This window comes from Numenius arquata, chromosome 3 (genome assembly GCF_964106895.1).
Source record: "Numenius arquata chromosome 3, bNumArq3.hap1.1, whole genome shotgun sequence".
Lineage (NCBI taxonomy): Eukaryota > Metazoa > Chordata > Aves > Charadriiformes > Scolopacidae > Numenius > Numenius arquata.
The window spans coordinates 22,500,700-22,528,643 of NC_133578.1; the positions used below are offsets into that span (position 1 = coordinate 22,500,700).

Sequence of the window (27,944 nt, forward strand, 5' to 3'; positions counted from 1 at the left end):
CGGGCGGAGGCAGCCGGAAGCGGCGGGCGCGGAGGTGGGTCAGGGGCAGCGCGACTTGGAGTGGGGGGACGGCGCGCGCGCGCGCCACGCGGGGCGGTAGCGGTTCTGCCCCGTTCCTTCAGGGGCTGTCGGTCCGCTGCCGAGACCCCCGCGGTGCTGCCGCCGGGCTCCCCCTGCCTCGCCCAGTCCTTCCGGGGTGGCTGCTCTGATTCGCCCCTCGGCCTGGTCGTTGCGACCCGGGGGGCGGCAGCAGCCGCTGTGCTACAGTTGGGAGGGGGCTGTTTCTGTGGGTGCGGCCTGCTGGCTGTGGGGCCGGCCTGAGGAAGCGGCGGTGCTGGTGTTAGGGGTGTGAGAGGACGTGCCGGTGAGGGAACGGCTCTAAGCACCAGATGAGGTGTCTCCTGCTTCTAGGGATTTCCGTAGCCCAGAGGTGGGCTGTAGGTGCTGAAGTTGCAGGACTACAGCAAGCACAGCGATTTACTTATTTATTTATTTCAGTTCCAGAAATGGCAGTATTTCTTTTCCTTGGCTTCTTTGATTTGTTGTGTCCTTGTTAAAAAGACTGGCTTTATCTGTTGAGTAGTAGTTTCCTTTAGAAATCTCTCTTAAGGTGTTTGGCCAGGAGAATCCCAGTCTGGTTGCATTGGCAGGTGATGGAGAAATTTAGAACCGTTGGTGAAACTGATGGTGTAGGAGTAGCGGAAGATTGCCTCTGTTAGCAAGTATTAGTAACTATGCAACATGAGTTTAGATACTTTCACATTGTCTATTTTAAACAAAATTTGATACTGAACTAGAACTTTGACCTTTACAGGCTGCTTTTTTAGCTTCAGCACAGCTTCCCGTAGCTGTAGTGGCCACAAACTTACTTTGTTTAGATATTTGCCCTAACGCTTCATTTTCTTGCAGAATTTTTCTCTTCTGAGCACACAATCAGGGTAGAAATTCAGTACTTGGTTTATATAAATAATTCTCTTTTTTTTTGTTTGTTTTGGAAACTGTTTTCTGGCAGCTATGAAATTTCTGTTGGTTTTTGATTTTGACCATACAATCGTAGATGAAAATAGTGATACCTGGATTGTGAAATGTGCTCCTGAGAAAAAACTTCCTAATGGATTAAGAAACTCCTACCAACCGGGACATTGGACAGAATATATGGGCAGAGTCTTTGCCTACTTGGGAGACAATGGCGTCAAAGAAGATGAGATGAAACGGACTATGACAACAATTCCTTTCACTGCAGGAATGGTAGATCTGCTGGGTTTTATTGGCGAGAACAAAGATTTGTTTGACTGCATAATTGTTTCAGATTCTAATACAGTATTTATTGACTGGATTTTGAAAGCTGCTGACTTCCATAAAGTGTTTGATGAAGTGTTTACAAACCCTGCAGCGTTCAGCAACACTGGCTATCTTACTGTACAGAACTTCCATGCTCACCATTGTGCAAAGTGCCCTAAAAACCTTTGCAAAAGGAAAGTTTTAAAAGAATTTCTAGATGAGCAGTTGGAGCAAGGAGTAAGTTATACACAAATTGTATATATAGGTGATGGTGGGAATGACTTATGTCCAGTAATGTTTTTGAAGAAGGATGATATTGCTATGCCCAGGCAGGGATATACCTTGGAGAAAAAAATTTCTCAGCTCGCCCAAGATCTCAGTCCTGTAGAGTGTTCTGTTCTGGTTTGGTCATCTGCTACTGACATTATGTCTTATCTGAAGTTACTTATAAAGGAATAATTCAAATGCTAAAAGGAAACTAACATAGTTATATTTTATCTTCCTGGGAGAGAAAAACTGCATGTGTATATTGTAAAATTGGGCTGTTATCTGAACTTATGTTTTTTAAACACAATATAAAACTGTTTATGTTCAATCTTGGCAATAGTGAGAAAGTGAAGTTAAAATGGCTTTACAACATAGTACGCATTCCAACATAAGTGGAGAAGGGGAGTTGCAAGAGAAATCGCCATTATTCTCAGTCTTCCCCCTCCACCCCCCAAGCCTTTACTGACTACATAACTGACCTTTTCTGTTCCACATGCTTAGGGGAAGGAGTAGGATTAGTGCATAAAAGAATGAAATTCTTTACTTAGAAAACAGGTGCCAGGAGCATGGTTCTGGAACTGTTGGGTTTTATACTACTTTGATCAGGATAAATGTTTAATTTTGTAAATTATTTAGTATGCTTATAATCTTGTTTGATCTGAAGATGCATTTATATTTTCAATATACTAAATATTTTACCAAACCAAATTACTTTTTAATAGTTTGTATTATCTTGTATTGTAAAAACAATAAAAATTACTGTCCCTGACAAAAGCAACACATCTGATTTGTGTAATGTATTCTGCTGATCTGTGTCACCTGTTCCTGTGAGGGCCTGGAGAGAGTGGACACAAGTTTGGGTGTCAGCCTTTGGCTAACACCTTCATTTAGTCAGTCAGACCCCTTCTCTCCTGGAGACTAGTAAGGGTGTAGTTCTGTTTAATGAAGAGTCACTCTCCCGTTCTCCTGTTGCCCTGACAGCGTGCTGCTGCCACACCGTCTAGAGCTAACGCTGGTTTGATCTTCCATGCTGACAGCTCTGAGTCAGCCAAGTGCTTTTTTCTTTCTGGGTTTCTGCTGCAGTTCATAGCCCACAGAATCATGTATATGTATACAGGTTTACACTGATTTTACCTATTTTCTCTAGTCCATATCTATAGTATAATCCTCTCTTACAAGCTGGAAGGGAACACAGAACTGTTCTGTCTTAAAATAGCTCAAGGAATCACTTGTGAACATGCAGTCTTTCTCTTCAGTGCTCACAGTGAGATGAGCCCCAAGAGCTGTGCTATGCATATAGAGATATTAAAAATAACTCTCATTAAAGTTAAATAATGTATTTTCATGCCAAATGTTTTCCTTCTTACAGTCCTGCAAAATGTCCAAAATGATGATGTAGTCTGCTATTGAACTGATGGCTGGTTTAGCTTAAGTGCCTCTAAGAAATTGGTCCAACTTTTGCAGCACTTGGGTTGCAGATGTCTGAGGTGCAGCGCAGCAGCCTACAGTTGCTGTAGCTGTCTTCCTCTGTTTTCTGTGCTGCACTGTTCTCATTTTCTTACTGACATTTGATGTTGTCACTACCTTCTTTTTCTCAGTTGAAGATTTTTAGGAGTGGTCTTGCCTGGTTTCAGGCTGATAGTGTATATAAATTAGATTTCCTTTGGTTACTTCCTTGTAAATTTGTGTGAGGGCACAAAGATGGCATCTGAAGAACTGGTGGGTCTCAAGTTGTGGCAGGTTTAAGTTTTCTCATTCACAGGTCATACAATAGCAGTAATGGCTCTTGCATAGGACAATTTTGTATGGTTACTTTTTTTTTTTTTTTTGAAGTTGTGTGTCTCCTTCATTCTAGACGGGCTGCTTTATGTTCCGGATTCTGTGCTGGTCTCTTCTGTGCTTTTCAGAATTTCCAGTTTGTCCAGAGATCTTAGTTATTGCTTCTTTAAAAACAAACAAAAAAAGAGTATATGAATAATTATTCAGCTTTTTCTTCTACTATTGCCCTTTTAGCCTTAGGGAATATACCTTGTAGTTTGCTGTGAGAGTGAGAAATTGAGTGAGAAATTAATCTTCATGCTCAAAAGGGGTGGTTTTTGTGGTTTTATGAAAGTACTGAAGCAGGAGTTGAGAGTAGATTAAGCAAAGTAGAATACTCAAAATATTAGCAGTTATGATCGAATCACTTCAAGTAGAGGGTAGAGCTGATGCTATTTGCTAGGCAAGTGCCTGTCGGAGACAGAAGAAATTTTTCATTTCCAGTAGGTAGGCCATTAAGCTGTTAGTATGAGGTCTTGGGTTTCTTTTTTCCTCTTAATAAAAGATAAGACATTACTTTTTCTGAAGCACCACAATTACCAATTTTTTCCGCATTTGGATATAAGGGAGGGGAGATGAGCGTCTCCCAAGGGTGAAGGTGGTTTAAGCAGGTAACCCAGCCAAAAGAGAAAGGGAGAATCTCCTTGAAGGGACATGTGTTCAGTACTTGGTGTTGCTGGCGGTTTAAATCAACGTGTTCTCTTGGGGGGGAGATGACATAGGTAAAGATGTTAATGAAAAGAAATGCGTAATGGAATGTGTATGTGTATGGGAAATTTTGTATATGGTAATAGGTCTGCTATCGTACAGCAGCTACTAGGAAGAGTACTTAGTGTTACATGCTAGTAGGATGGCTAAGACCTAGGAGAAGTTCCTGCTTGTCCGTGGGAAGCTGATGAAATGGAAAGTGCAAAACCACAGCCATACAAAGCCGTTGGCATGGGGATGTAGAAACAGACTCAGGGCTCTACAAGGGAATGCTCCAGAGAAAGAGATGGAGTGAGTAATGTAGCTGAGGGACAGCAGGGCTGTGCTGCTAATTCCTGGGTTACATCACAAAACTCCCATTCCCTGGGCTAAGAATGCATCAAGTGGTTGAAAAACTGAAGGCAAAGATGTGTGAGGGGTTTGTTGTTTTGGTTTTGTTTGTTTGTTTCAATCAGCTTATTTATGTCTCATGTTCTTAAGTAAAGACCAAGGGCAAGTTTGGGTCCTGCTGCAGGGTTAGCAGGCGAGGAAGGGTGGCAGAGGGGTATGTCTTTCCAGTTCAGATTCCTTCTGTAGTTCACGCTAAGGAATCTGTGTAGAGCAGGAGTTCTCCTTTTGGGTATTGCTGGCACCTGGCTAATCATAAATATCCACCTCCTTTTGGTAGGAGGAACTGCTGTCAGTCCTTTCAACCCAGGAGAGCTCTGGCAGGGCCGGAAGAGCCTGGCTGCTGGATCCAAAGGATCCAAACCCTGCTGCAGGTTGAAGGAGGGAGCACCGCTGCTTAAACCCGGAGGATGCTGTGCTTCAAATACTTTTAAAGGTCTCCATTGCAGAAAATGTTTTGCTAGCAGAGAAGAAACGGACTTGTTAAATTGTGAACAACATTTTCAGAAGTGGTAAAAGCCAACACAACCTTCTCCTTGAATTGTTTGCTTCTAGTTGGAGTCGATTTGTCAGCATAGTTTGTGACTGTCCTTTGCGCCCTGCCAGGTTCAGGTGTTTTGAGGCGAGCTCTGGCCGCCCCCTCTCAAATCCCATTCTGTAATGGGAGAGCCCGTGGAGCTCGCAGCCCTTCCCAGCATCGCTCCTCCGAGCGGCTGGGAGAGCGGGATGCCCCTGGGAGAGGCGGCTTCAGGTCGCTGTTAGTGGCACTCGAAGGCGCCCTCGCTTTGTTGTGCGGCTGAGAGCCACCAAGCTGGTGACGCTGACCCAGGCATCTGCTTCTGTCCCTAATGTGGCCGGGCCTTCTGTCATCGTCGCAGCCAGCCTTTTAACCCCCTGCCCCCGGGCAGCAGCGGCGCTTCGGCCGGAGGGGGCCGGGCTGGGCCCCGGGGGCCGCGGGGGAGGGCAGCGGGCGGCCGGGGCACCAAAATAGGAGCCGCCGCTCCGGCCCCGCCGCCTCCCGCGGGCAGCGACTCTTCCAAAGATGGTCACGGGGCCGCAGCGCTCCGCCAGGGCGTAAGTACCGCGGCGGGGAGGCCGCGTGGGGCGGCCCGGTGGGCGGCGGGGCTTGGCGGAGCGGCTCCCCGGCCCGCGGGCGGGGCGCGGACAAAGCCGCGGGGAGCCCGGGGCGGCGGTGCGGTGCCGTCCCGTCCCGGCTGGGCGCTGCGGTGCGCGGTGGCGGCGATGGCAGCGGCCGGGCAGGAGGAGTACGCGTACCTCTACAAGGACTCCGCTCACCCCGCCGGCTTCCTGGAGGCGTTCCGGGGGTTTTACCTGGACGGGCTGTTCACCGACATCAGCCTGCAGTGCGCCTCGGGGGTCATCTTCCACTGCCACAGAGCCGCCTTAGCGGCTTGCAGCAATTATTTTAAAGCCATGTTCACAGCCGATATGAAAGAGAAATCTAAAAACCAGATCAGACTTCCCGGGCTCAGCCATGCCGTACTGGAAGCCCTCGTGAATTATGCATACACATCACAGATCCAGATAACAAAGAGAAATGTCCAAAGCCTACTCCAGGCTGCAGACCTCCTCCAGTTCGTGTCAGTAAAGAAAGCCTGTGAGCAGTTTCTGGTGAGGCACTTAGACACTGACAACTGCATAGGGATGCACTCCTTCGCCGAATACCACGATTGCTCGGAGCTAGAAAAAGAGTCCAGGAGAATATTGTTATGGCAGTTTGATGAAGTGTGTAAGCAGGAAGAGTTTCTGGACATTGGGAAGGAAAAGCTCTCCTTTATTCTCTCCAGAGAGAATCTCAATGCTTGGAAAGAAGAGGCAGTCATTGAAGCTGTTGTTAAGTGGGTTGCACACAACGTAGAAGAAAGAATTGAAGATGTTTATGAACTGCTGAGCTGCACCAAAGTAGACTTAGATAACATGTATTTGAGGTCAGCTTTAAGCCTACAAAAAAAATGCCGTCTTAATGACAGTAAGATAAGGTCACTCATATACAATGCCCTGAACTCCAATCCCAAAGGTCTTTCCAGAAGACCCACAGCAGCCATGTATGTGATCGGAGGATATTATTGGCATCCCTTATCAGAAGTGCATGTTTGGGATCCTTTAACCAACGCATGGGTTCAGGGAACAGAGATGCCGGATCACACCAGAGAGAGCTATGGGGTCACTAGCTTGGGACCGGACATATATGTGACAGGCGGTTATAGAACAGAGAGCATCGAAGCCCTTGACACTGTGTGGATATATAACAGTGAGAGAGATGAGTGGACAGAAGGCTGTCCCATGCTTGATGCAAGGTATTACCACTGCGCAGTTTCCTTGAGTGGCTGCATCTACGCCTTGGGTGGTTACCGAAAAGGAGCTCCTGTGCAAGAAGCGGAGTTCTATGATCCTTTAAAAAAGAAATGGCTTCCTATTGCAAACATGATCAAAGGTAGGTAAGCTTCTTTTGGTATGGCATCTGCCTCAAATGTTGATCCTTTTGCATTTGCCACTTTTAAGTGCCATGGACACATTTAGGGTTTGATCCAAGTTCTAGTGAAGTCCATGGGAATCTCCTGTTAATGTTGGTGGGCTTTGGTTCAGGTCTTTACTAGCCATATGACTGCAAACATCCAAATGCTATGCTGGGCTGTGCCACGGAAGACTATGGTGGAAAAGCAAGTGGTAATCTCAGTTTAATTTTGCCTTCTTTCAGGAGTAAAATTTCTGTTCAGATTAGAAATCAGAAGGCTGCCTGGGATTAGAGTCCGTTCAGTAGATGGTCAAAGAGCAAGCTCCATTTATTTTAATATAAGACCAGATTACCAAGATTTTCTATACAATCATTTATAAGGGTGTCATCTTCATTAAATCTTCTTGCATGCAGTTTCCTCGTATTTCAGTGTATCATCAGTTCAGGATCCTTAGTTTGATCTTTAGTGTGAGGATAATGAAAAGCACTAATACCTGTTTCTAGCAGCCAAAATAGCGATCTATTAAAAATGTATGAATTTGGATCACAGCGTAACTAAAGGCTATAATTTTGTTTTAAAATTTATAAACAATTACACATTTTTATAAACTAATGCAATTAGAAAATTTTACTCTAAGGTAATGCAACATAGTATTTGCCTGCGTACGTGAGAGTTTTTGGAGGTATCTGTAGCAGGAAAGAACACTTATCACGCTCCTACAACTTTCTTCATTGTTTGTATCTTTTCCACAAACATTTTTTACTATTTTACTATTATTCTCTTTTTATTTCTTTTAAAAAGAGAAATGCTACACTGATACTGTGAGCAGTTACACATTCTGTGCAGTTGTTTTGTCCCGTTTTCTCTATGAAACTTCTTAGATGCTTAAAAAAACCCCACTAATTTTGGTCCATTTTATCATGCCAGATCCCTTGTTTTGTTTTGTTTTATTCTCCTAGAGACAGTTAACATGGCTCCATTCTGTTTGTGTCCTTGTTTATACAATAGCATAATTAATAATACCATGAGAAAGACTGAAAGTATCAGAAGAGATACCCCGAGACATTGAATAATCTCAACTCCCATCGTCCTTGTCTTTGGCATATGAGTGACTTTTAAAAAATTTCTTTGCTTTAGGGAAATACTGAAATTAATTCCCTGTTCCAAAACCAACGTGACGATGTGTCTTTACTTACTACATAAAAATTCTGTGAAATATTGTGTGGCTGTATGATATGCAATATGTGTCAGTTACTGCAGTTTTGTTTAATTGCTCTTGACTTATGCTGATAAAATAAGGTGTCTTGACAAGTTTATTTAATTTCACAGTTAAATACTTGCAAGTATAGTTTTAACCTAAAATATTAATTAACAAGTCATTTGAAATGGGATTATGGATGGAAGTGACTGTGGTTGTTGCGTGCAGTCTGAAGGCATGTTGTGACTTTCACACTGTGTACAGGTGTTGGAAATGCCACTGCCTGTGTCCTGCATGAAGTCATCTACGTAACTGGAGGTCACTATGGGTACAGGGGAAGCTGCACCTATGATAAAATCCAGAGATACCATTCAGGTAGCAATGAGTGGAGTATAGTCACCACAAGTCCGCATCCAGGTAAAGCGTAATTTCTGTAACAAGGGTAGAGCTTGATTTGATTACTTGGACCTGGGATTCTTTAAACCCACTTAAGAGTTTCTGGCACGGTCCTAATAAAAGGAACAATCCCTGTAGGGCAGCAAGGGCCAGAGTGGGATTATCTCCCATTTCCAGGCTCTGAGAGGGGAAGGGAAGACCTTCTTCAACCATCTGTTCTATGGAAATCACTGTATAAATATTGAACTAAGGAATGGCTGCATCCTGTTAAATAATATAGTAATCTAACTTTCTATAACATCTGTCTATACATAGGCACTTGGCAAAAATAATTTATATGAATTTTAAAAGGGTTTTTTCTATGTTCTACATTTGGAAACAGTTTTTAAAGCGATTGTCACTAAGTACTGGTGCTCGTGTCTGTCTCTTCTGTAATGCCTTGAGCTTGCTTTTACCAAGCGTATTAGGAAATCCTGAGGTGTCTCCTAAACTCAGTGAAGAAATTCAGCCGCCCTCAGTGGTGCCCAATGTTTGTCATGTAGCTGCAGTTTAAGTTAACATTAAAATGCTGAGTTGAACTGTGTTTCCTTTCTTCCTGAAGAATACGGGTTGTGTTCAATTACACTACAAAACAAGATCTATTTTGTGGGTGGACAGACCACGATCACGGACTGCTATGACCCAGAGCAAAACGAGTGGAAACAGATGGCTCACATGATGGAGAGAAGGATGGAGTGTGGCGCAGTGGTTATGAACGGATGCATCTATGTAACAGGAGGATATTCCTATTCAAAAGGAACGTATCTGCAAAGTATTGAGAAATACAACCCTGAACTGAATAAATGGGAAGCAGTAGGTAATCTTCCCAGTGCTATGCGGTCACATGGCTGTGTCTGTGTGTATAACGTGTAAACATTTAATTTTCATATTGCTGCTGCAGAAAACAGCAGGTGCGGCATTCATAATAGCACTGATTACCTCATGAATGAGATGTCTAATACAATCTCTTAGTGCACATCATTAAAAACTAGGTATAATTTGTCTTTATTTTAAACAGTTCAGAAATATATCTGTGGTAACAAGACTTCCATATATTTTTTCAGTCCAATCATTCTTTGTCATGAAACTTTTTCAAATTACTCTTGTATAATACTTTGTGCAGCTATTTAGGAATTACTGTGAAAAACAGATCTGTTGTCATTAGTCACTGGGTGGAACTATAATCTGGTGCTAAGGTGCGCAAAGCCAAAGAAAATACTTTCCATTTCTATGGACTACTGGGCTTCAGATGAAATCTTTGATACTCCGAAGTCTCTATAGAAATGCTTCATTGCCACAAGCACGTGGTACATACAGAGCAATATCACTTGGATAAGCAGGTTATCACATCTGGCAATCATGGGCAGTTATAGGATAGCTCTAATTCTACCTTCAAATGCCAGCGCGGAGAAAAGCACAGGCTGGGAATGAGGGAAGAAATGTCATGCAGTAGCCCCAGAGCACAAGCCGAAAATGTGCACTAGTTTTCCAGAAGAACAGTGCTCTGCAGTATGAGGCAGTTTGAGAATAGTGCTCACTTTGCCATTCTCACACTGGCAGGGCCTGTGAGAAATAATGAAAGACTCTTTTCTTGGCTTTGGCAGGTATTGGGCTGATGCCCTCGGGCTGATGCACAGGTATTGGTGATTTTTCTTTTTCAGGGAAAAAAGCCTTACCACGGTGACTTTTTTTTTTTTTCCATCAAATTTAAGATGTATGTCTTTGTGAAATGTAAGGAGGAAATGAGAGAGACTGGAAAGTTGCTAACATCCCCCCCGAGATACAAACTCTCTATTTTGTTAATACCACTCAGTCTTTTTAGGATGCTGAACTATGACTTGAGCAAAGGTACAACTGAAGAAACTTGTCAAAATACGTTACACATGGAGAAATTGGATGCTAACCGGTCCACTGGATTTATTTATTATTTCGCTCAAAAAATAATACAAGATCTTCAAATGCTGTCTAGAAAGCAACTTGAGATGGGCAGGAAGGTCATCGTTTTGTCACTTCTTCACTGGAAGATGCCTGCGGCAGGCTCCCAGCGCAGCATGGCGGTGCCAGGCCGGCAGAAAGCAGAATCCATAGGTAGTATTTAAATATCTGGTGTTTTAACCCTGCTGTCCCTAGGCTTCTCACCAGTCCTTGTTTTGCATCCTGCCTTCTAGGTAGTAAGACAAACGCATTTAGCTGAATTGTTATTGCAGTGACTTCTTAGGATTTGTTTTCACCTGGTGGCTTGTATAGATAGTGTAAGGTGCTGCTTTTATTAGCCTGGTTCCCTGAGGGAGCAAGGTGCAACTGTGTTGCCTTTCTGTGCACGTGTCAGCTCCCCTCTAATGCTGGAGTCGCTTGTCTGGGTTCAGCCGTGTTCTACAGCGAGGTATAGGTCTTAAAAATACACTTTTTTTCCCCCCAGGTTTTATGAAAATCAGGAACAGGATAGAGGGGGGAAGAGACAGACTGAAAGGAGTTGTATGGAAAGTACAAGATGGCAAAGCCTTCCCAGTGCTGAGGGGGTGGCTGTGAGGAGCGATCCCATTCCTTTCTGCCTTTGCTGCCGGTCACCCGGTCCCGCCTCAGCTGCTGTGGTCTGATAGCGGTGATCCAAATAAAGGAATGCCGTGAGGAGCAGAGGGGCTCTTCTAGCCCGGATCAGTTCCCCAGTCCAGCTTGTAAAATGCCAGCAGAAACAGCTGTTAGATGTTGGCATGAGAGGCAGGGACAACACAGGGCTGCCACAGGGTGTGGTGGGAACTTCCTACACCAGCACTACCCCCAAAACCGAAATTTTGGTTATATTGAATTTATCAGATGTGATGGAAGCAGCTTTCCAAGCAGGTAAGCCCCGAGTTTATAACATTTCTTTTTCTGTTCAACATTTTTTTGTTCTCTCACATTTTTGTATTACATCTCACTCGCATGACTGCTGGAAGCAGGCGGCACTCAACTCTGAGCTTCGATGGGAAGTTCTGTGGTGTATATATATAGTTCTTGTTTTGATGTCTTTGTGTGTCACCTTACTATGTCAGAAGCTCGTGTGTGTGTGGGCTCGGCGTTTTGCTTCGTTAGCCGTCCTGCTGAGAGCTATTTAAGGATCGAATGGAATTTGTTTAAAGATTCTAAACGGTAAAGAGATGTGGGGAACTCAACTCTGACACTGTTTGAAATGTGTGGGCCGGGCAGGTGTGCAAAAGAAATAAAGTTAATTTGTTTCTCCTGGAAACCTCCGCAGCTGAGAATTGTTCAAAGGCAGGTGGAGATTTAAAGGGCAACATCACAAGAGCATGAAGGTGATTTTTGTATTGAAGGAAACTGCAGTGAACTCAACGTGTGTATGTAATTTTTCAGTGTAAAATATGTACCCATGAAGCTTCATGTTTATTGAAAAACATGAGCACAGAACAGCTGCTTGTGGCTGGCCCTAAGGTTCGTTCCGGTCCGTATCCTGTCACCTGTAGTGATGTAAGAACAAGGCAATACTAACAAACCCCCCAGCACCCACCTGTCTGCTGCGTCTGAACCAGATGCTCAGCCTTGCAAAGCCAGCGCTATTCCGGGGTTGGAGCACAAGCACTGGAAGCTGGAGTCCGCTTTCTCCCTCTGGGCACCTTGCAGGGGAGTAATAGGCAGCTCCTCGGCCTCAGCGCACTTGCTGAGTGGGAAAAAGCCTTTATTTCTGACACGCTGGGAAAGTATGTGCTGATCTGTGTAAGCAGAAGTCAGTGCTAACGCTGCCTGGGGCTTCGGACAAGTCCCAATTTTTTAGAGATTTTTGAATGCGTTAGAATAAATGGAGTGTAAAAGTTCAGACTCATGATTAAATTTTAACTGGTGCTATTTACAGTAACCTACGATGTCCTTTTAAGTTGGTTCATGCCGGTAGCACATCCCGAGAAAAGTGTTCAGCAGCCGGGTCCTGAGCACAGGTGGGAGTGTGAATTCGGTGAGAGGAACAGGGGCTCAGGCTCTTGGTCAGCGGCGTGTGCATCCCCAACGGGAGGGGAGAGCCCAGAGCAGCGGATCTTTTAGCCATCTGTGTGGTGTGTTTTTAGTAATAACGAGTTGAATGTGAACACTAAATTACTGTGCTGTTGGACCTGTATTATGGTAGGCGCTGTTTTACTATTTCACTTGTAAACTAGAAAATGAACTAATATAGAAATCACACCTGTTGGGTCAGTGCCATTTATTACAGCTTTTGCTGGTGCGACCCGTGTTTGTGGCGCTGTAGACGCGTGCAGCACAGCTGTACTGCCGAAGCCAATGTCTGTACTGCTTAATAAACGTAAATATAGCATCAGTGTACCAATACAAGCTTTTAAGTTATTTTTCCCGCTAACCGCAGAAGGGTGCGAAGAGCAGCCCCGCACACCCGGGCTGCGGCCCGCTGCGGGGTGAGGGACATCGCCGCACCCGCCCTTCCCGGCGCTGCTCCTGCACCCCCTGGCGCACCGAGCCAACACGCACCCGTACCCCCGGCTTCTGGTTCCCAGATCGTGCCGGGCGCAGGGGCTCCTCTGGCCGCGCCGCGGAGCGCCCGTGGCGGCGGGGCTGCGAGCACCGGGGGCCGTAGGGAGCAGAGGGTCCCCCCCGCAGGGGCGCGGCACGGCGCCCGCCCCCGGCAGGCCGAGGGGCTCGCACCAGCGGCCGCCCCGCCCCGGAAGCGGCGGCCACGTGAGGGGCGCGGAGGCTGCTGGGCCGCGCGGCGCCGACTGCGGCCTTTAAAGCGTCGGAGCGGGGCGGCGCGCGGGCGGTTGCGGGGCTGCGGCAGGTTTGTGTTCCGGGCGGCTGCATCGGGCGGCGGTGCCGGGGCGCGCTGCTCCGCGCTACCCCGGGCTGGGCCTCTCTGAGGAGCGGCGGGCTGTGCCGGGGCTGGTGGCGGGGCCCAGCGGGGGAGCGGCGGCTGGGCCGGGAGGGAGGGAGGAAGGAAGGAGTCCCTGGAGCGGCGGAGCACGTGCTGCCGCTCACCCCCGGCTGGGGCAGCGGTGCGGGGCCCTGCCCTGCCCTGGCCTGCCCTGCCCGGCGGAGGCAGGGTGAGCGGTTCGCTGCCATCGGGCTGGCCCCGCTCCGGGAGCGGCCCGTAGCGGCGGGCGGGCCTCGGGCAGCGCTAACCTCACGCTGCGGCCGCGCTGAGGTGCTCGCTGGGCGGGAACCGTGGCCCCGGGGCTGGGGGTCGTCTGGGGAGGGGTGTGTTGTCGCTGTAGCAGTTTAATAGCGTCTTAGAACGAACTGATGGCCTCCGAGCATAGGCGCAAGGTTCAGGAGCCGACGTTTCTATCATTTAAATACTATTTATAAGAAATTCCTTCCTATATTGCACTGATTCTACTAAAAAAAACCAACTGTGAAAGCAACATCTGTGATAATGAGTGGTGGTAATTAAGCCTTACCTTAAATATAAAGTTGTATTTTGATGTAAGAACCTCAGACCTCTTACACACAGGTTCCTGAATAATGCATTGCATGAATAACAGTTCCATGCTACTTTATTGGGGAAACTTTTTTTTTTTTTTGGTTTCAAAATAACACCTTTCACTCTATTACAGCGAGTAAGCTTTGTCCGGACCTTGAAACGAAGTGACTGATAAGATGAAAATCCCCTTTTGGGAGTTCTTTTGGGATTATCTCGCTACTATAGCACGGGATCAAATTGTTCTGGATAAGGGGCCTGACTGTCCTTTTCTGTTTGTAATTTAAGTCTCATGCCTATTTGTGTTATTTTAACTTGTTTTCATTTTCAGCGGTGCTGATACAGGCTGTTGGCACACAGAAGGAACAAGTCAGTGTGGTCTACTAAGAAAGCACTTCTAATAAAATCTTATGTAAGATTTTGCTGCTCAGACTGTGACCGTTCTTCAGGAGAGCCAGCTTTTTATCAGTCCTCATTGCTGCACAGCAACTGAAAACTATTGATCTGGAAGTTGGATCCAGAAGACTAGCTTGTGCCAAATGACTGAGCTAAAGAGTCTGGAGTGAGCATGTGCAGCAAGACTAGAATTTCTCTTAAATTAGAAGGCTGCTTCTGCTTTTATTCTAAATAGGTTAGAGCTCGATCAGTGTCTGAACTGAATTCCACGTATGGCAAGCTCGTGTCTGTCTTAGTCTTGCCTTCAGTTTATTGTTACTTGCAGCTGAACGGGTGCTTTTTAGAAAAACTTTTCCAGGTGTAAGACTTAATCTGAAGGACTTGTCCCAGGTCTTGTGGTGTTTTACACTTCTGTACAGTTTGGTTTTTACCTTGAAAATACTGCTAAGGAAATAGACTTTGTTTTTCATCTCTTCTTAGCGGTGGAGCTGAGCCTTACTATGTGGAAAGCGAGTTGCTGGTTGTGCCTATCTTGGTACCCCGCTGGGGTGAGGCAGACAGGGAGAGAGGTGCACTGTGAGAGCCAGGGAAATGCAATAAAGACACGGTATTTGAGGGTACACCAAGGCTGAAGGCATTTAGGTGGCAAAAGCTAGGCGAAGACAGAAGCGGATGTTCTTCCATTATTGCTTCACAGCACTATTATCTTGGCATTTCTTAATAGCTTCTTGGGCATCCAGCGGAAAAAGAAGGGTGTCCTGCATATTTCACACTGGTGTGGTTTTTGGCAAGGCCAGAAGAGCCAGGCTACCCTGGACAGATGGAGTTCTCTCTAAATTACAAAACAAAGCAAAGTCAACAGCTTTATAAGCAGATTCTCTTGTAACTATACTGCCTTAGATGTGCTGCCTCTGTGTAATCCTCACCTTGTTAACTGGAGTAGAACTGCTGGTGGATTTGACAGCATGCAGCCAAAGGGCCCCAACTTCTAAGAAATGCGTGTATGAAGGGAAAACTTGCTCCAAGAAATCCATGCACTATTCAATATGCCAGGTAAAACAGCAAAGGCCACTGAAAGAGCAAGCGGATAGAGCCCACTTGGAGGCTGGTCTGTGTTTCATACTACAGAGAGTACAAAGCGGCTGTCTCCACTCAGCTCGCTCTTACCAGTGTACTTGATGCCAAATGGAGGGTGGTGAGGGAAGGTTCCTCTGTCCAGGTCAATCTCTATTTCAGTGTGCACCTGCAGATTGTCTCTGTTCCAGAGTTCCAGAACATACTGTTCATGCATTTTTCTTAAAACAGCATACGCAACTAAAACACAAGTTATTTTTTTCCTCAGAATATAAAAGAGAGCAAAATTTTTCCACATCTCTTGGTAAATTAATATGTCTTCTTAAGCATTAATGGAGCTGTACTGTGAAAAGCACCCAGAAAAAAACAGTTTACTTAAGTATACCCAGTGCTTAAAAAATCTGCCACATCTGGAGAAGACTTTGCAATGTGAGTTAAATGACCAGACTAAGGTTTGAGAATATGAAGATACGCGTAGCTGCCATTCAGTACTTTTTTTCTTTTTTTTCCCCGGAGGATATAGTTTGCTGTCAGATCTAACCTACTACAACTGTTTGCTGCCACGGAAAGGTTTTTCTGATTATTTTTTTCTTTTCCTCTTGTGCTCCCTGCCCTCACAGCTCCATCACTGGCATTTTCTACAAGCTGAATCAAGACAGTGATAAATTTATCTAGTGGAACTGTTCTTCCCTTTCTTCAATGGGGGTTAACTTTCTGTTGGATGAGGTGTTACAGTAGCACACAAGGAGTGTGATCCATTAGTTGATCCACTGGGAAAAGGTGAGACTACCCCTAGACTGCCATTAAATTACACCACATTTGGTATGCTGTAAAATAGAACACTGGTTTCTCTCACAAGTCAGGTGTTGGGGGGACAACATTGCAAGGGAGTGTTAAGACAGATCACCACCACATTCACGTGCTGGTGCTAATTAAGTCTCCTGTAGTCAGGGTGGCTAATGTGAGACATCTCTGAAGTAATGGCAACTGTTACCTGGTGTTATATGGCCTGGATTTTTGTACAGTGCTTTAGAGACAAATGGATCACACTCTAAGCATAGCTGTCAACTAACATTGAAATCATGCTGTAAAGAGCGTTACAATGTTAGGTACAGGTGGAAGTCCACTAGTGGGAGACCGGGATGCAAATTTTAAGGCTGTTAAGTGCCTAGATTAAAAACTACAAGCAAGTGAAAGGATGTAACGTAGCTTGAGATCAGGAAGAGGAAGAAATGGGAATACTGCAGACTGTAGTGGGCTGAACAGCAATCAGTGAATTAAACCACTAAAATAAGGTGGGGCTGCCAGGTGGGTGTTCTGATAAAGAACATAATTTCCTGTGACAGGGGAGTCTCAGGGGAGTTTTCCCTGCTTCTGCGTTGTCCGTCATCTTGATGCTCTGAAAGATGTTACTGTCCTGCAGAAGAGCAGAATGTGTATGCTTAAATCTCCCAATAAACCATGCAAGACAGGAGTGCAAACCCATCTTTACCAGTAGTCATAGTGATCCCTGATCTGTGAACTGGGATAACTGAGGGCCGTGAAACTGCTTCATCTGTAGCTGGATTTAACAAGTGTGATAGTGACCAAAGGGAGAAAGAAGAAATCTGTTCTTCATGGCTCAAGACTGAATTCAAACCAATTTCTTATAAAGCTGCATTTTTCCTCAAGGATTACTCTTTGCACTCTATCATTATCTTAAGAGCAACTAGGTAGACATTTTCTGATCCCAATTAACTTTCTGGCCAGTAGCTGCTTTCTTACAGTCACTACATGCTCTAGAAGGTTGGTATCTGATGTAGTGGGATTATATGTTTCATGCCAGTTAAGGGGCAAAGTTACTTTCAAGTTAAAACATCTTACTTCTTATCAAAGGTGCCTGATTCTGTATTCAGACAGAACTGCAGTAAAGACAATTTGTAAAGTAGAGAACTAGACACCTTTAGGATGTACTAGTAAATGCAGGTATTTTTACATTCCTTCCTCCAGTAAGTTCCTTGAACTTTCAAAGATAAATTAGGAGGCAGAAATTTCAGAAAAGTTTCTAATTATACCTATTTAGGAATGTTAAACAATTTTTTGTTATTGATGTTTTGCCTAATGATGAGAGGTTTGATTTGACTTAAAGTACAAATGTTATTGGCTCTCAGGTTTGTTGCTGTTAGGTACCAACTGAGGCTCTGTGCCTAGAAAAAGGTAAATAACAAATAATTCTGTGAAGTGCAAGCATACTTTTACTTATCTTGGATGTAGACTACCAAATGCTGCTGCAACCAAAGTATTTTACTTGTTTTTTTTTTTCCAGTTGTTTCCAGTTGTAAAGCTTCCCCTTGGAGTTTTGCAGTCATGTTTACAGATGGCTCACAAGTATAAACATACGGCTAAAGAATTTATCTGTTCTCTTGTTTAGACGATGCTGTAGCAAAATGCAATACTATATGAACATACATCTGTAGAATGTAGTATTCAATACTTAAGGCACTTGCTCTATGTTCTGTTCAACACAGCTGGTGAAAATGGCTGAAAATGGAGATGGTGAAGATATGTCTATTTTGGAAAGCAAAATCTGTCAGCAAATTGAGGTAAGTTCAGTTTATAGTTTGGGGTTTGGACTGAGATGCAGTTTTTGAGTTGTTCATTGGTAGGGACTTGGCTAATGGGAAGTTAACATCCGAAAGCTAAAAAAAGTCAGTTAAAAGCTGACTGTCACAGGTCTATGACAGGTATTTAATACTTTAAGATAATTGATAATTGTTGTCTAAGTTGGAAGTTATACTTACCTGCCTGTAAGACCACCATTTAAAAACACAAAATCTGTAACTTGCTAGCATTTTAGGTGCTATAGCAAGTGAATGTATCATTAAACAATTACTGTGTTCACTGGGGTTATTCTATCTATGCAAATACAAAGATGCCTTTAATTCTGTATGACTTAAGGGCGGGGGGAGGGCGCGGAAATCCTTCCACTTGGGAAGAGGCTTGGAGGGTTACCCTACAATGGAAAACAGAGGACATCACTTAAAATGATATCTAGAACAGAAGCGTTTCCCTGAAGGACAAAAATACAGCTGCATGTGAATCCTCATTAGCATATGGAGCTGCGGTCATTATTTTTGAAGGGGGGGTTGGGGGGAACAAAACAAAACGCAGATTGAGGAAAAATAGTTGACAAAGCTAGACTTGTGGTAATGTGAGTTTGAGGCATGCTAGAAGGAGAGGTATTGGTGTAAAACCTGCACTGACTTTTTAAAGGGCAACGATATTGGTGGAAACACTCCAACTTATCCTGTGGCTTCAAGTATTTTACTCCAGTTAGATGACTGGTAGTAAGCAAAAGAAGCTAACTTGTCTGTCTTGTACTGAATTGTCTTCCCATCCTGGACATGATCAAAATGAGAACAGTAAATTAAAATAAAACCAATTTATTTATCTTACAGTATTTTCTGGAATGAGACCTAGAAACTCTATGTGTATGATGTCTTGGTGTGGCAAATACAATATTCTTGCTTATACATTCTTTAAATAAGAATTAAAACCCAAATCTGTTGGTGACAATTTGACTTTTGACTCTTTGAAGCTTGGTCAGGTTGATGAATAATTATGTTAACAGAATAAGCTTCGCATCTTTCCTAAACAAAACTGCAGTCTACCTTTGCCTCATTTAGTCCCATTGGATGAAGCACTGAGTTTTTTACAAGCTTATATGTTAACAGTTGGGTTTTAGTGTCACATTAAAGCAGGAAGCAATAATTTCAGAATTTCTAATTCTTGAGATTAATGAATTTTGGTATGTCTCAATCCATTGCTGTAAGTTGTCAGATAAAAATGAGCTTTTAAGACTGAACATTCAAAGACATCTCTTTCTCTGCCTTCCTCCTCCTCCTTTTTTGCAGTACTACTTTGGCAATCACAATCTCCCAAGAGACAAGTTCCTAAAGGAACAGATCAAACAAGATGATGGCTGGGTGCCTTTAGAAGTAATGATCAAATTCAACAGGTAAAACAAAGTACAACTAATCTGGAAGGAAGGGTGACTTTCAGCTATTTATCTCTATTTGGGTCCAAATGTCCCTGCTCTGCATGTACAACTCCTGTTCCTGTTTTAACATTTGGCTTCAGCTTTGCCTGTGTATTTGGAATAATGTGTCTCTGCTTACTCAATAGGTTAAGTCGCCTTTCAAAAGATTTTAGTGTTATTGTAGAAGCACTAAGAAAATCCAAGACTGGTTTAATGGAAATAAACGAAGACAAAACTAAAATCAGAAGATCTCCAAATAAACCCCTTCCTGAATTAAATGACCAGTATAAGGCTGCAATTAAAAACAGATCTGTGTATGTTGTAAGTAAACTTCTTCCTTTGCTCTGTGTTGTTCTGCATGACTTCAACTGAAAAGCATCTAAGTAAAGCTTGAATTAACTCATACTATATAGGTTATAATTTCTGACTGTCAGTTTGTTGCATATAATTAAAGCTTGTTGCTGTCTTGCAGAAAGGCTTTCCACTAGATGCAACTCTTGATGATATCAAAGAATGGCTTGAGGATAAAGGTCCAGTTGAAAACATTCAAATGAGAAGAACATTGCAGAGAACATTTAAGGTAACTCTTACGATGAACAGTTAGACCTGGGGCAGGGTCCACCCCTGGACAACATTCTCTTCAATCACTCTAATGCTGAATGTCTCTTACCATTTAACAGGGCTCAATATTTGCAGTTTTCGATAGTGTTGAGTCTGCTAAGAAGTTCACAGAGATCCCAAACCAAAAGTACAAAGACACAGAGCTGATCGTACTTTTCAAGTAAGTCCATTTAACTGATCTATGAACTAATAACAGTCAAGGGTGGATTGAGACAAGAACCTGGCTTGAGCTGAGAAGTGTAAGTTTCTGCACTGTTGCACAGGTATTGATAGCTGTACTTTTTGGAGACTGGCATCGCAACTGTTTCTTGGTTACTGCTGTCTTACAAAGTAATTATAATGGAATATTTTAAGTGGTATTAACTTCACATATTCTATTAAAGGGAGGAGTATTGTACAAAGAAGAATGAAGAAAGGAAACAAAACAAAGTAGAAGCTAAAGCAAGAGCTAAACAGTAAGCCATTATCAGTTTAAGTGCCTTGTTTTGTTCACCTGACCACACTTGAACCAACTCTTAACTAATTTAACTTTTCTACAGGGAAAAAGAAGAAAAACAGAAACAAGCAGCAGATGCTGAAATGGTATGGGTTTCTTAGATCTCTATACCTGAAAACCATGTAGCGCTTGCTTTTGTAAGGATTTTCAATCCACACGTAACAAACATGCTCCTGCAGCTACATTTTGTAAAGCTAACACGTAGGATACTCAGTTTGAAATTCTGTAATACAGAGCACTTTCTAGAAAGTCACTTCAGCTTTTCCAACTATCCTACAGTAAGACTTTGTTTTGTCATGGTATTTAATCTTATTTTCAAGAGACTAATTTTTGTTTAAAGGATCCTTTCCTGAATTTAAATTATTAGGCAGGCAATCACCTGTGATACTAAATGCACCATTGAGATGATTGTTCTTCTGGGATAATTGAAAGATCCAGTAAGGATTTAATCAGTATTATGCAGATTTTCAGCCTTCAGAAAACTGTTTTGTAGAATTTAAAGAGTGTAACTCTCTTACAGGAAAGGAATCCTAAGTTCCACAAAAATGTACTATAGTAAGCGAGGAAAATTTTAAAAAGGGGAAGAAAAAAAAAAAGGAGGGACACACACACCCTGCAAGACTTGGACATCAGCATAAATAAACTCTGTAGGAAGAATGCTTGGGTTACTGATGGTGCTGCGGGGAGTGACTTCAGTTGCTCATTTGTCACTATCTTGTTTTAATAGTCATAGGATTGCGGGGGGGGGATATTCAAGCTTGACTCTCCAACAAAAATGTGGCGTTTTTTTTTATTTCATTTAGAAGTCTCTGGAAGAAAAGACAGGATGTCTTTTGAAGTTCTCTGGTGATCTAGATGATCAAACATGCAGAGAAGATCTCCATGACGTATTTTCTAATCACGGAGAAATCAAATGGATACACTTTGTCAGAGGTGCGAAGGAGGTCAGTAGAATCTTGGTCAAGATCTCTGCATTGAAGTTTGAAACTGAATGATTAAATGCTTGTTCTTTTATATAATCAAATAAGAAATTACTTATTTCACTTTTGGAATCGCAGACTATTTAGATAATTAAATTATTCTCTTAACCTTTCAAAAGAACAGATAAAGGTTCCAGCCTTCTCAGTTGATAAGTTCAAAACTGAGGATGTTTGTTAGGACAGTCTGAGGGTTTTGCTGCAGTCTAGACATATTTTATGTCGTGCAAGAGTAATGAACTTGCTGATTATATATTGTTCATTATTCTAGCTGAATGCTTTCGCAGAAAGATTCAAATGCAAATGCCGCTCTTCTTTTTAAGGGAATTATCCTATTTAAGGATATTGCAAAAGAAGCTCTGGAAAAAGCCAAAGCAGCGCATAATGGAAACTTACAGCTTCGGAACAAGGATGTTACATGGGAAGTGATAGAAGGAGATGCAGAGAAAGAAGCTCTGAAAAAAATACTGGAAGATCAGCAAGAATTGCTGAAACAGAAAACAAAAGGTCCTCCTTTCATTGGTTTAAGCGTTTATAATGTCCTAGAAATGGCATTGTGTGAAAGTGTAAATAGTGAATACGTACTAAGCACTGACTAACTGTAAAGCATTCTTTTGAACTTGCCAGTTTAAAGACAAATGATACAAAGTTATTGACATCTTATATCCCCACAGGACGCAAAATGAAAGGAAAAGGAAGAGGAGGAAAGGTACCTCAAGGTGCCCACAAAGGGAAGGTACAGTTTCAGGGGAAGAAAATAAAGTTTGACAATGAAGAAGAAGGTGGCGAAGATGATACTAAAACAGGTATGTCATTCTGTGCACTGGAGTGACTTTCTGGAGAAGTACCCATGTTTCTAACAAGTGTTCCAGATTTGGCCTGACATTGTACTATTTCTGCCTTCTGTCAGTATCAATAAGGTAACTTTAAGGGTCTTCTGCTTGACTCCTTCAAGAACTGTCCAAAAACCATATTAAAATAGTTACTAGACAGCTGAGCCTGTTCTACAGGGCTGTTTAAAGCATTCTGCATTGAAAGATGGCAGTTGTCGGCAACATTACACAACTGTACAGACCCAGTCTCTTGAGTGAGAGTCTTCCTGGAGGATATGAGAAGACTAGTAGTTCAGCATATTGGTATTTAGCTTGGAGAAGATGAAGAGCTAAGTTTCTGTTCATTAATGTGTCACCAGCTTAAACAAAACCCAGGGAAGCCTACTCCTGTTAGATTGTATTCCTTCATCTTCTTACCTGCCCTCCTGCTGTAAAGTTATACAGGAAAGAAGCTCTTCAAAGTTGGTGTATTAGAGCATCTGAAAGCTTCTAAGTTGCAGTAATAAGTAAACCCTTTAGCATAACAATGGCTTTGGATAAACTAGGACTCATCCTTGAACTTAAATGGTAGTAAGGTTTTGTTTTTTCAGAAGATTTCAGGTAATGCTGAAATGCTTTCCTTTACTATAAATGACTACCTATTCAATCTTGCAGAACCAGCAAGTCCCAAGAAGAGACCACTAGAGGAAACAGAAAAAGAAGAACCTGCACCAAAACAACTCAAAACAGAAAATGGAGATGGAGATCAGTAATACTGAAATAAATAAAAAAAAACACATTGGTTTTATTGTTCCATTTTCAAAAGGTTTTAAAGACACATCTCAGTTCAGGAGTTTCTTGGCAGAAAATCTAATGAAATCCACTTCAATGTCAACCTACAATGACAGGAAAGCTTCATTTTGTTGGGTTGCAGGTTGTTTTCTTTTTGTTTAAAAAGCATGCTTACTCTTAACATACCACCCTGGAAAATTATTTTATATTTATAGTTTTGTTTGTACTGTCAGATCCTCTTAACTTCTCTGGCACCTCATTCAAATGTAAAAAGGTTCTGGACTTTGTAATCTTGCAGTTACGTTAAAATAGCAGCTGCCAATAAATTCAGAACTTCAAACTGCTTACTACTCAAGCCTGAACGTTAATGTAGTATAAAGCTGTAACCTTGAAGTAGCAAAGCTAAAGGACAGACTTCCATCATTTAAGTTCAAGTCACCAAGAGACCAGATACAGCTGAATAAAATTTCTAGTCTTTGCTACTCAGCATACCTAACAATCTTCACATCTTGCTCCGTCTACTCTAGGATTCTCTCTACTTCCCCTGTGCTAATGGGATAAACATCTAAGGCCAGCATTCAGCACCCAGGAACTTGCCCTCCTCTGGCATCCTGGGTCAATCCTCTGTTGTGGGATGAAGCAGACAGCTTCCTCGTGCCCCCCTAGGATGGTTCTGTGAGGGATTTCACTGGCTGTAGCTACTTGTAGTGCAGAGCATAGAACACTGAAATAATGCTACGGCTATAAAATCCTAGTTACTCTGGCCTTCATTACTTAATTCAGGCTAAATTCCAGCTGCAGGTACGATCAAGCAAATAGCTATTTGAAGTTGAGTCAAGGAGGATACCCTCAACTTCTTCGCATCTAGTTGCAGTGCTGGCTTTAATCTTTGTGTACAGCTTAGACTTGCATTACAGCAATTCTTTTTCTTGTTTAACCACAAAATGTAGTAACAGCAATGGAACTTGATGCCATCATATTGAACTGCTCTCAAGTGCTGTGAGCATTCCTCATCTAGTACATACAGACCTAAAACTTAGATTTTCTTAAATAGAATTTATTTACCTGCCTAGTACAAGACAGAGTATTTTCTCAGTTGTGTTAGGGTTTATACTTACTGATTTCTTCTTATGGAACTTGTATGATGCTGGTAGGTCATACCTAAGTTCTGTGAATAGTACAAAGAATACTTGTTACACTAGGATGACTGTTAGTCAGCTGAGTTACACCCTGCAGCCATGTTCTTGTATTGCCCACCTCTGTTGCCCCCTGACTGGATAACTGTTTTAACCTCTGGACTAGATCATGACTGGAGATTTAAGCCAACCACATCACACAGTATGTGGATGGCTGAAATGCAGTTGTGTTCCAAGCATTTGTGCAATCTCCATGTCTCAAGCTGTATGACTGTATAAAACATCCAGCTGGTCATATTTAAGAATTGGGAAGATACCTGAACAACTGTCAGAAAAATATTTAGGTGACTGTAATGACAGGATGCTTTTTTGTGTCAAAACTGACCTGTACTTCGCTTTTGTTATTCTGCAACAACCACCTTAGGAAGCAGGAAGGTAGGTGACTTCTGCTTGAAGGCAAAATCTAGTCCAGGGAAAAATCCAACTCTAGTTCTGCACAGAACATTTATTCCTTAGAGCTTTACTTTGTGCCTGCTTGTATTCTAGCCAGGTAGCAAGGTATTTAAAAAAAAAAAAAAAAAGCTGCTTAAAGACCTGTGTCATTTAGCATTTTCAGTGTTAAATCACACTTAAATTTACCTCAGGCTGTTAAGACTGGCTAGTAGTGTTACAGATATTATCCCCAAACAAAACGTTTCTTTTTTTTTTTCCTTGAACAACAAATTTATCTTACCTGCTATGACTTCCATCTTCACTTCCCATTCATCTGCTTTCTTTTGAATGTGCTACAATATTAAATAGATACAGGTAAATTTAAAAGCTCTTTTCTATGCTGTCTTATCAACATCTACACCCCAAACTTATTTAAGAAGTCTCCTGTGCTTTTGTTTTTCAAGCTGAAACGTTAGATCACATACTTCTCTTGACGTATGTGCGATCACGGTTATTCAACCTGATTAGTATTTACCTGAAACGAGTTTCCTACCCTATAAAGGTGTGAACAAATCAGTGAAGCTATAGACAGCATCATTAAATGCCAGCTACTTCACTGCCTGGTTAATGTTCACCCTACTAAAATGAAGGACTGACTTACCTGCCGTGTTGAAGTTTTGTGAAGGGAATATACAGCTGTTTTTGCCATTCGTAGAGCAGTTTTCAGAAAAATCATATCCATTCCTAAAAGAATGTTGAAATTATTAGAATGGTTAAACACAAGCTTAAACTAGAGGATTTACATACCTGCCTCATGCTTCAATTTTCCTGGAGTAATAGCTATTTGAGAAACAGCACTGAATACATAAAGGTACATAATGTATTTCTAAAACTTACCCAATTGCATTTACTAAGAGAGAGAGAAAAATTACAGGGATATGAAATAGCTAGTATTGTTTATTTCAAACCCAGCAGTTGTTGGTTGCAATACTGAAGTTGTTGATCTGTAATTAGGAAACTGATTCCAGATCAGCAAAACTCTAGGTAATTAAAATAGGTAATTGAGATATAAGAAGGGAGATGTTTCATCGAAAGTGTTTCTTTTGCTATTTCATTCCTAATAATTTCTGACTTTCAGAATTACTAACCTTTATTATGCTTGGTGCCAAACGGAGGGTTCATAATAACTGTATCAAAAGCCTCTGCCATGCTGTCAGATAAAGAACAGACATCACACTGAACCATGTCGATGTTCGTGAGCTCAAAGTCTTCAATATTGCTATTAAATATTTCCAGTGCATCTGCATCTATGTCAAACCCCACACACAATCTATTAAAAAAAAAGTGCTGCATATTAGTCTCTTGCAAAATAAAACGGTGTTTAAATTGTATAGTAGAGTTAAAAGCATCTGTGCACACAACTCGTTTTACCTAGGAAATATAACAAGCATACACTATAAATACAGTGCTGATTAAAATGCAAGTAGTTCTGTTGCCCTTTCACAAATACCCTTTTCAAGTTTGTGAAGGAAGTTTCATATGTTCATTTAGTGCTTCAGGGGAAAGCAAATGTTATGACTTCCAAATTTATGGCAACTGTCCATCTCTTCCACTACTTGAATGATTATTGACTGTCTATACATATTAAACAGCCTCATTATGCACCACATTAAATACCTAAAATTAGTTTAGTTCAGCATTGTTCTATGTTCTAATCTTATTTTCTACTCTTCTGTGCAAGAAAAAAACACAACCAGAACTTAGTATTAAATACTTACCCTGCTCCTAACATTGTGCTTCCAATGCTGAGCATGCCACAACCACATCCTAAATCTGCAACTGTTTTGTTTTCAATATCGTCAAAAGTATTGTGAATTGTATAAAGCATACATGCTGGATAAAAAAAAAAAAAAAAGAACAACAAACCAAACAAAAATCACAGGTCAATATCAAACATGCATCTGATTAATCAAGAAAAGTTACTTCTGCCTTCAGAAAACTCTGAACTAAGGGTTTCTTGCAATACAAAGATGTTCTCATTGCCTGTAATTCTCTTTTTCATTTATGTGAAAACAAGTCAAAACCAGCTTGATGAGTTACAGACTCTAAATCTTTGGTGGAGAGAATACACATAGGGCTTTGAGTATTGTTGGTGGAAAAAGTATGCCTCTATGTTTGGGGAAAAACAATAGATGTAAAATATTGGAAAAATAATAACTAAGGTATGGATGAACATCTAAATGCGCTTTTACTGTTTCTTGTATGTCATGAAATAAGTCCATTTCAGCTTTCTCATTTACAAATTAAGATGTTTCCATCACAATTTAAAAGATTCCATCTTTTAAATCAATTTACTTGATTTTTTTGATTGTACATTAACAGTGTACTTCTAATGAAAAGAAATTAACAGATCATTAAAAAACAATTAATTGCATTCCTGCCGGATACAATTTCTCAACTACTTTCAGTGTAAAGGCTTCAAATGAGATAATGCAGTAGAAATACTTTTTTTTTTTTTTAAATAATTTTAAAGTGCTGATGAAGAACTAGTAAAAGAGACACCGGTGCTGTCGGTAACCTCTACCTGCGATATGAGGTCTTGTTGGATACTGTTCAAGGAGTAGTTTTGGACTTTCAAAAGTATCGACTTGTTGAAGACAGCTTTCCAGTTCTTTAAGCTTCATGTTTACAGTTTAACTGAGGAAAATAATGTGTAATCAGTTGCAATGACATAAATAAACTGCATATTATTTTATACTTGAAATCCCGCCGTGCTCCTCTCCGTCTCCCAGGTGTTTCATGCAGCGGTTGCAGGGATTCAGCTGACGGCCCACCGATGACCGGGGGAGACACAAGCGCGGGGCCGGCTAACGGGACGCCGTTCCCGGACCGCGGCAGCCCCTTTCCTCAGGCACCGTCGGTAACCGGTTCCCGCCTCGGAAACCCCCTCGGCCCGGGGCTCCGCTCCTACCGCCAGGCCCCGCCCGCCGCCGAGAGAGGCGTCCAGCCCTCAGCGGAGCAGGAACTGAGCCCCGGGGGGGCTTCCACCCACCCCCCCCTCCCCGCTCGCCCGGGCCCTCGCCCGCGGAGCCGTAAGCCCACACACGCCTCCTCCCTCTCCCGCGACGCCGCCTCCACTCACCCGGCGGGGGAGGCCGAGGGGCCGGGCCGGGCCGAGCGCCGCCGAGCGCTTCCGCCGCGCCCCG

General features: G+C 42.6%; 4 protein-coding genes across 5 annotated transcripts; 3 read left to right on the forward strand and 1 right to left on the reverse strand.

The window, feature by feature from the left end:
- The first annotated feature begins 1 nt into the window (after nt 1).
- On the forward strand, nt 2–23,519 carry SSB (small RNA binding exonuclease protection factor La). 2 transcript variants are annotated; one of them, XM_074145432.1, is made up of 12 exons: nt 2–34; nt 17,962–18,036; nt 19,348–19,451; nt 19,619–19,793; nt 19,945–20,052; nt 20,153–20,253; nt 20,477–20,548; nt 20,633–20,675; nt 21,393–21,533; nt 21,890–22,073; nt 22,241–22,372; nt 23,054–23,519. In XM_074145432.1, exons 2-12 carry the CDS (start codon nt 17,971–17,973, stop codon nt 23,149–23,151), a joined length of 1,224 nt encoding a protein of 407 aa, XP_074001533.1. In that variant the 5' UTR covers nt 2–34; nt 17,962–17,970; the 3' UTR covers nt 23,152–23,519. The 2 variants fall into 2 exon arrangements, with proteins under 2 accessions (XP_074001533.1, XP_074001532.1); XM_074145431.1 differs by lacking the exon at nt 2–34 and adding an exon at nt 13,243–13,345 and having other exon boundaries at nt 23,054–23,518.
- On the forward strand, nt 390–1,740 carry PHOSPHO2 (phosphatase, orphan 2). Its single transcript, XM_074145433.1, has 2 exons — nt 390–441; nt 1,013–1,740. Exons 1-2 carry the CDS (start codon nt 390–392, stop codon nt 1,738–1,740), a joined length of 780 nt encoding a protein of 259 aa, XP_074001534.1.
- KLHL23 (kelch like family member 23) lies at nt 5,704–12,878 on the forward strand. Its single transcript, XM_074145662.1, has 3 exons — nt 5,704–6,916; nt 8,401–8,553; nt 9,134–12,878. The coding sequence occupies exons 1-3, from the start codon at nt 5,704–5,706 to the stop codon at nt 9,442–9,444; spliced, it is 1,677 nt and encodes a 558-aa protein (XP_074001763.1). The 3' UTR covers nt 9,445–12,878.
- METTL5 (methyltransferase 5, N6-adenosine) lies at nt 23,153–27,943 on the reverse strand. The gene is made up of 8 exons (XM_074145434.1): nt 27,881–27,943; nt 27,323–27,435; nt 26,517–26,631; nt 25,887–26,068; nt 25,400–25,482; nt 25,040–25,091; nt 24,289–24,338; nt 23,153–23,274 (listed from the first exon to the last, which is right to left on the reverse strand). The coding sequence occupies exons 2-8, from the start codon at nt 27,420–27,422 to the stop codon at nt 23,221–23,223; spliced, it is 636 nt and encodes a 211-aa protein (XP_074001535.1). The 5' UTR covers nt 27,423–27,435; nt 27,881–27,943; the 3' UTR covers nt 23,153–23,220.
- Nucleotide 27,944: the final 1 nt, after the last annotated feature.

Excerpts from the sequence above, each read along its gene's own strand:
- SSB (XM_074145432.1), top strand. The coding sequence starts at position 17,971 with ATGGCTGAAAATGGAGATGGTGAAGATATGTCTATTTTGGAAAGCAAA. Across the intron at positions 20,053-20,152 it reads CATTGCAGAGAACATTTAAG|GGCTCAATATTTGCAGTTTT; the intron begins GTAACTCTTACG and ends ACCATTTAACAG. Across the intron at positions 21,534-21,889 it reads TTGTCAGAGGTGCGAAGGAG|GGAATTATCCTATTTAAGGA; the intron begins GTCAGTAGAATC and ends CTTCTTTTTAAG.
- KLHL23 (XM_074145662.1), top strand. The coding sequence starts at position 5,704 with ATGGCAGCGGCCGGGCAGGAGGAGTACGCGTACCTCTACAAGGACTCC. Across the intron at positions 6,917-8,400 it reads TATTGCAAACATGATCAAAG|GTGTTGGAAATGCCACTGCC; the intron begins GTAGGTAAGCTT and ends CACTGTGTACAG. Across the intron at positions 8,554-9,133 it reads CACCACAAGTCCGCATCCAG|AATACGGGTTGTGTTCAATT; the intron begins GTAAAGCGTAAT and ends TTCTTCCTGAAG.
- PHOSPHO2 (XM_074145433.1), top strand. The coding sequence starts at position 390 with ATGAGGTGTCTCCTGCTTCTAGGGATTTCCGTAGCCCAGAGGTGGGCT. Across the intron at positions 442-1,012 it reads AGCCCAGAGGTGGGCTGTAG|CTATGAAATTTCTGTTGGTT; the intron begins GTGCTGAAGTTG and ends GTTTTCTGGCAG.
- METTL5 (XM_074145434.1), bottom strand. The coding sequence starts at position 27,422 with ATGAAGCTTAAAGAACTGGAAAGCTGTCTTCAACAAGTCGATACTTTT. Across the intron at positions 24,339-25,039 it reads GAAGATGGAAGTCATAGCAG|AACTTAGGTATGACCTACCA; the intron begins GTAAGATAAATT and ends TACTATTCACAG. Across the intron at positions 23,275-24,288 it reads AGTTCCATAAGAAGAAATCA|GTTGACATTGAAGTGGATTT; the intron begins GTAAGTATAAAC and ends CTGTCATTGTAG.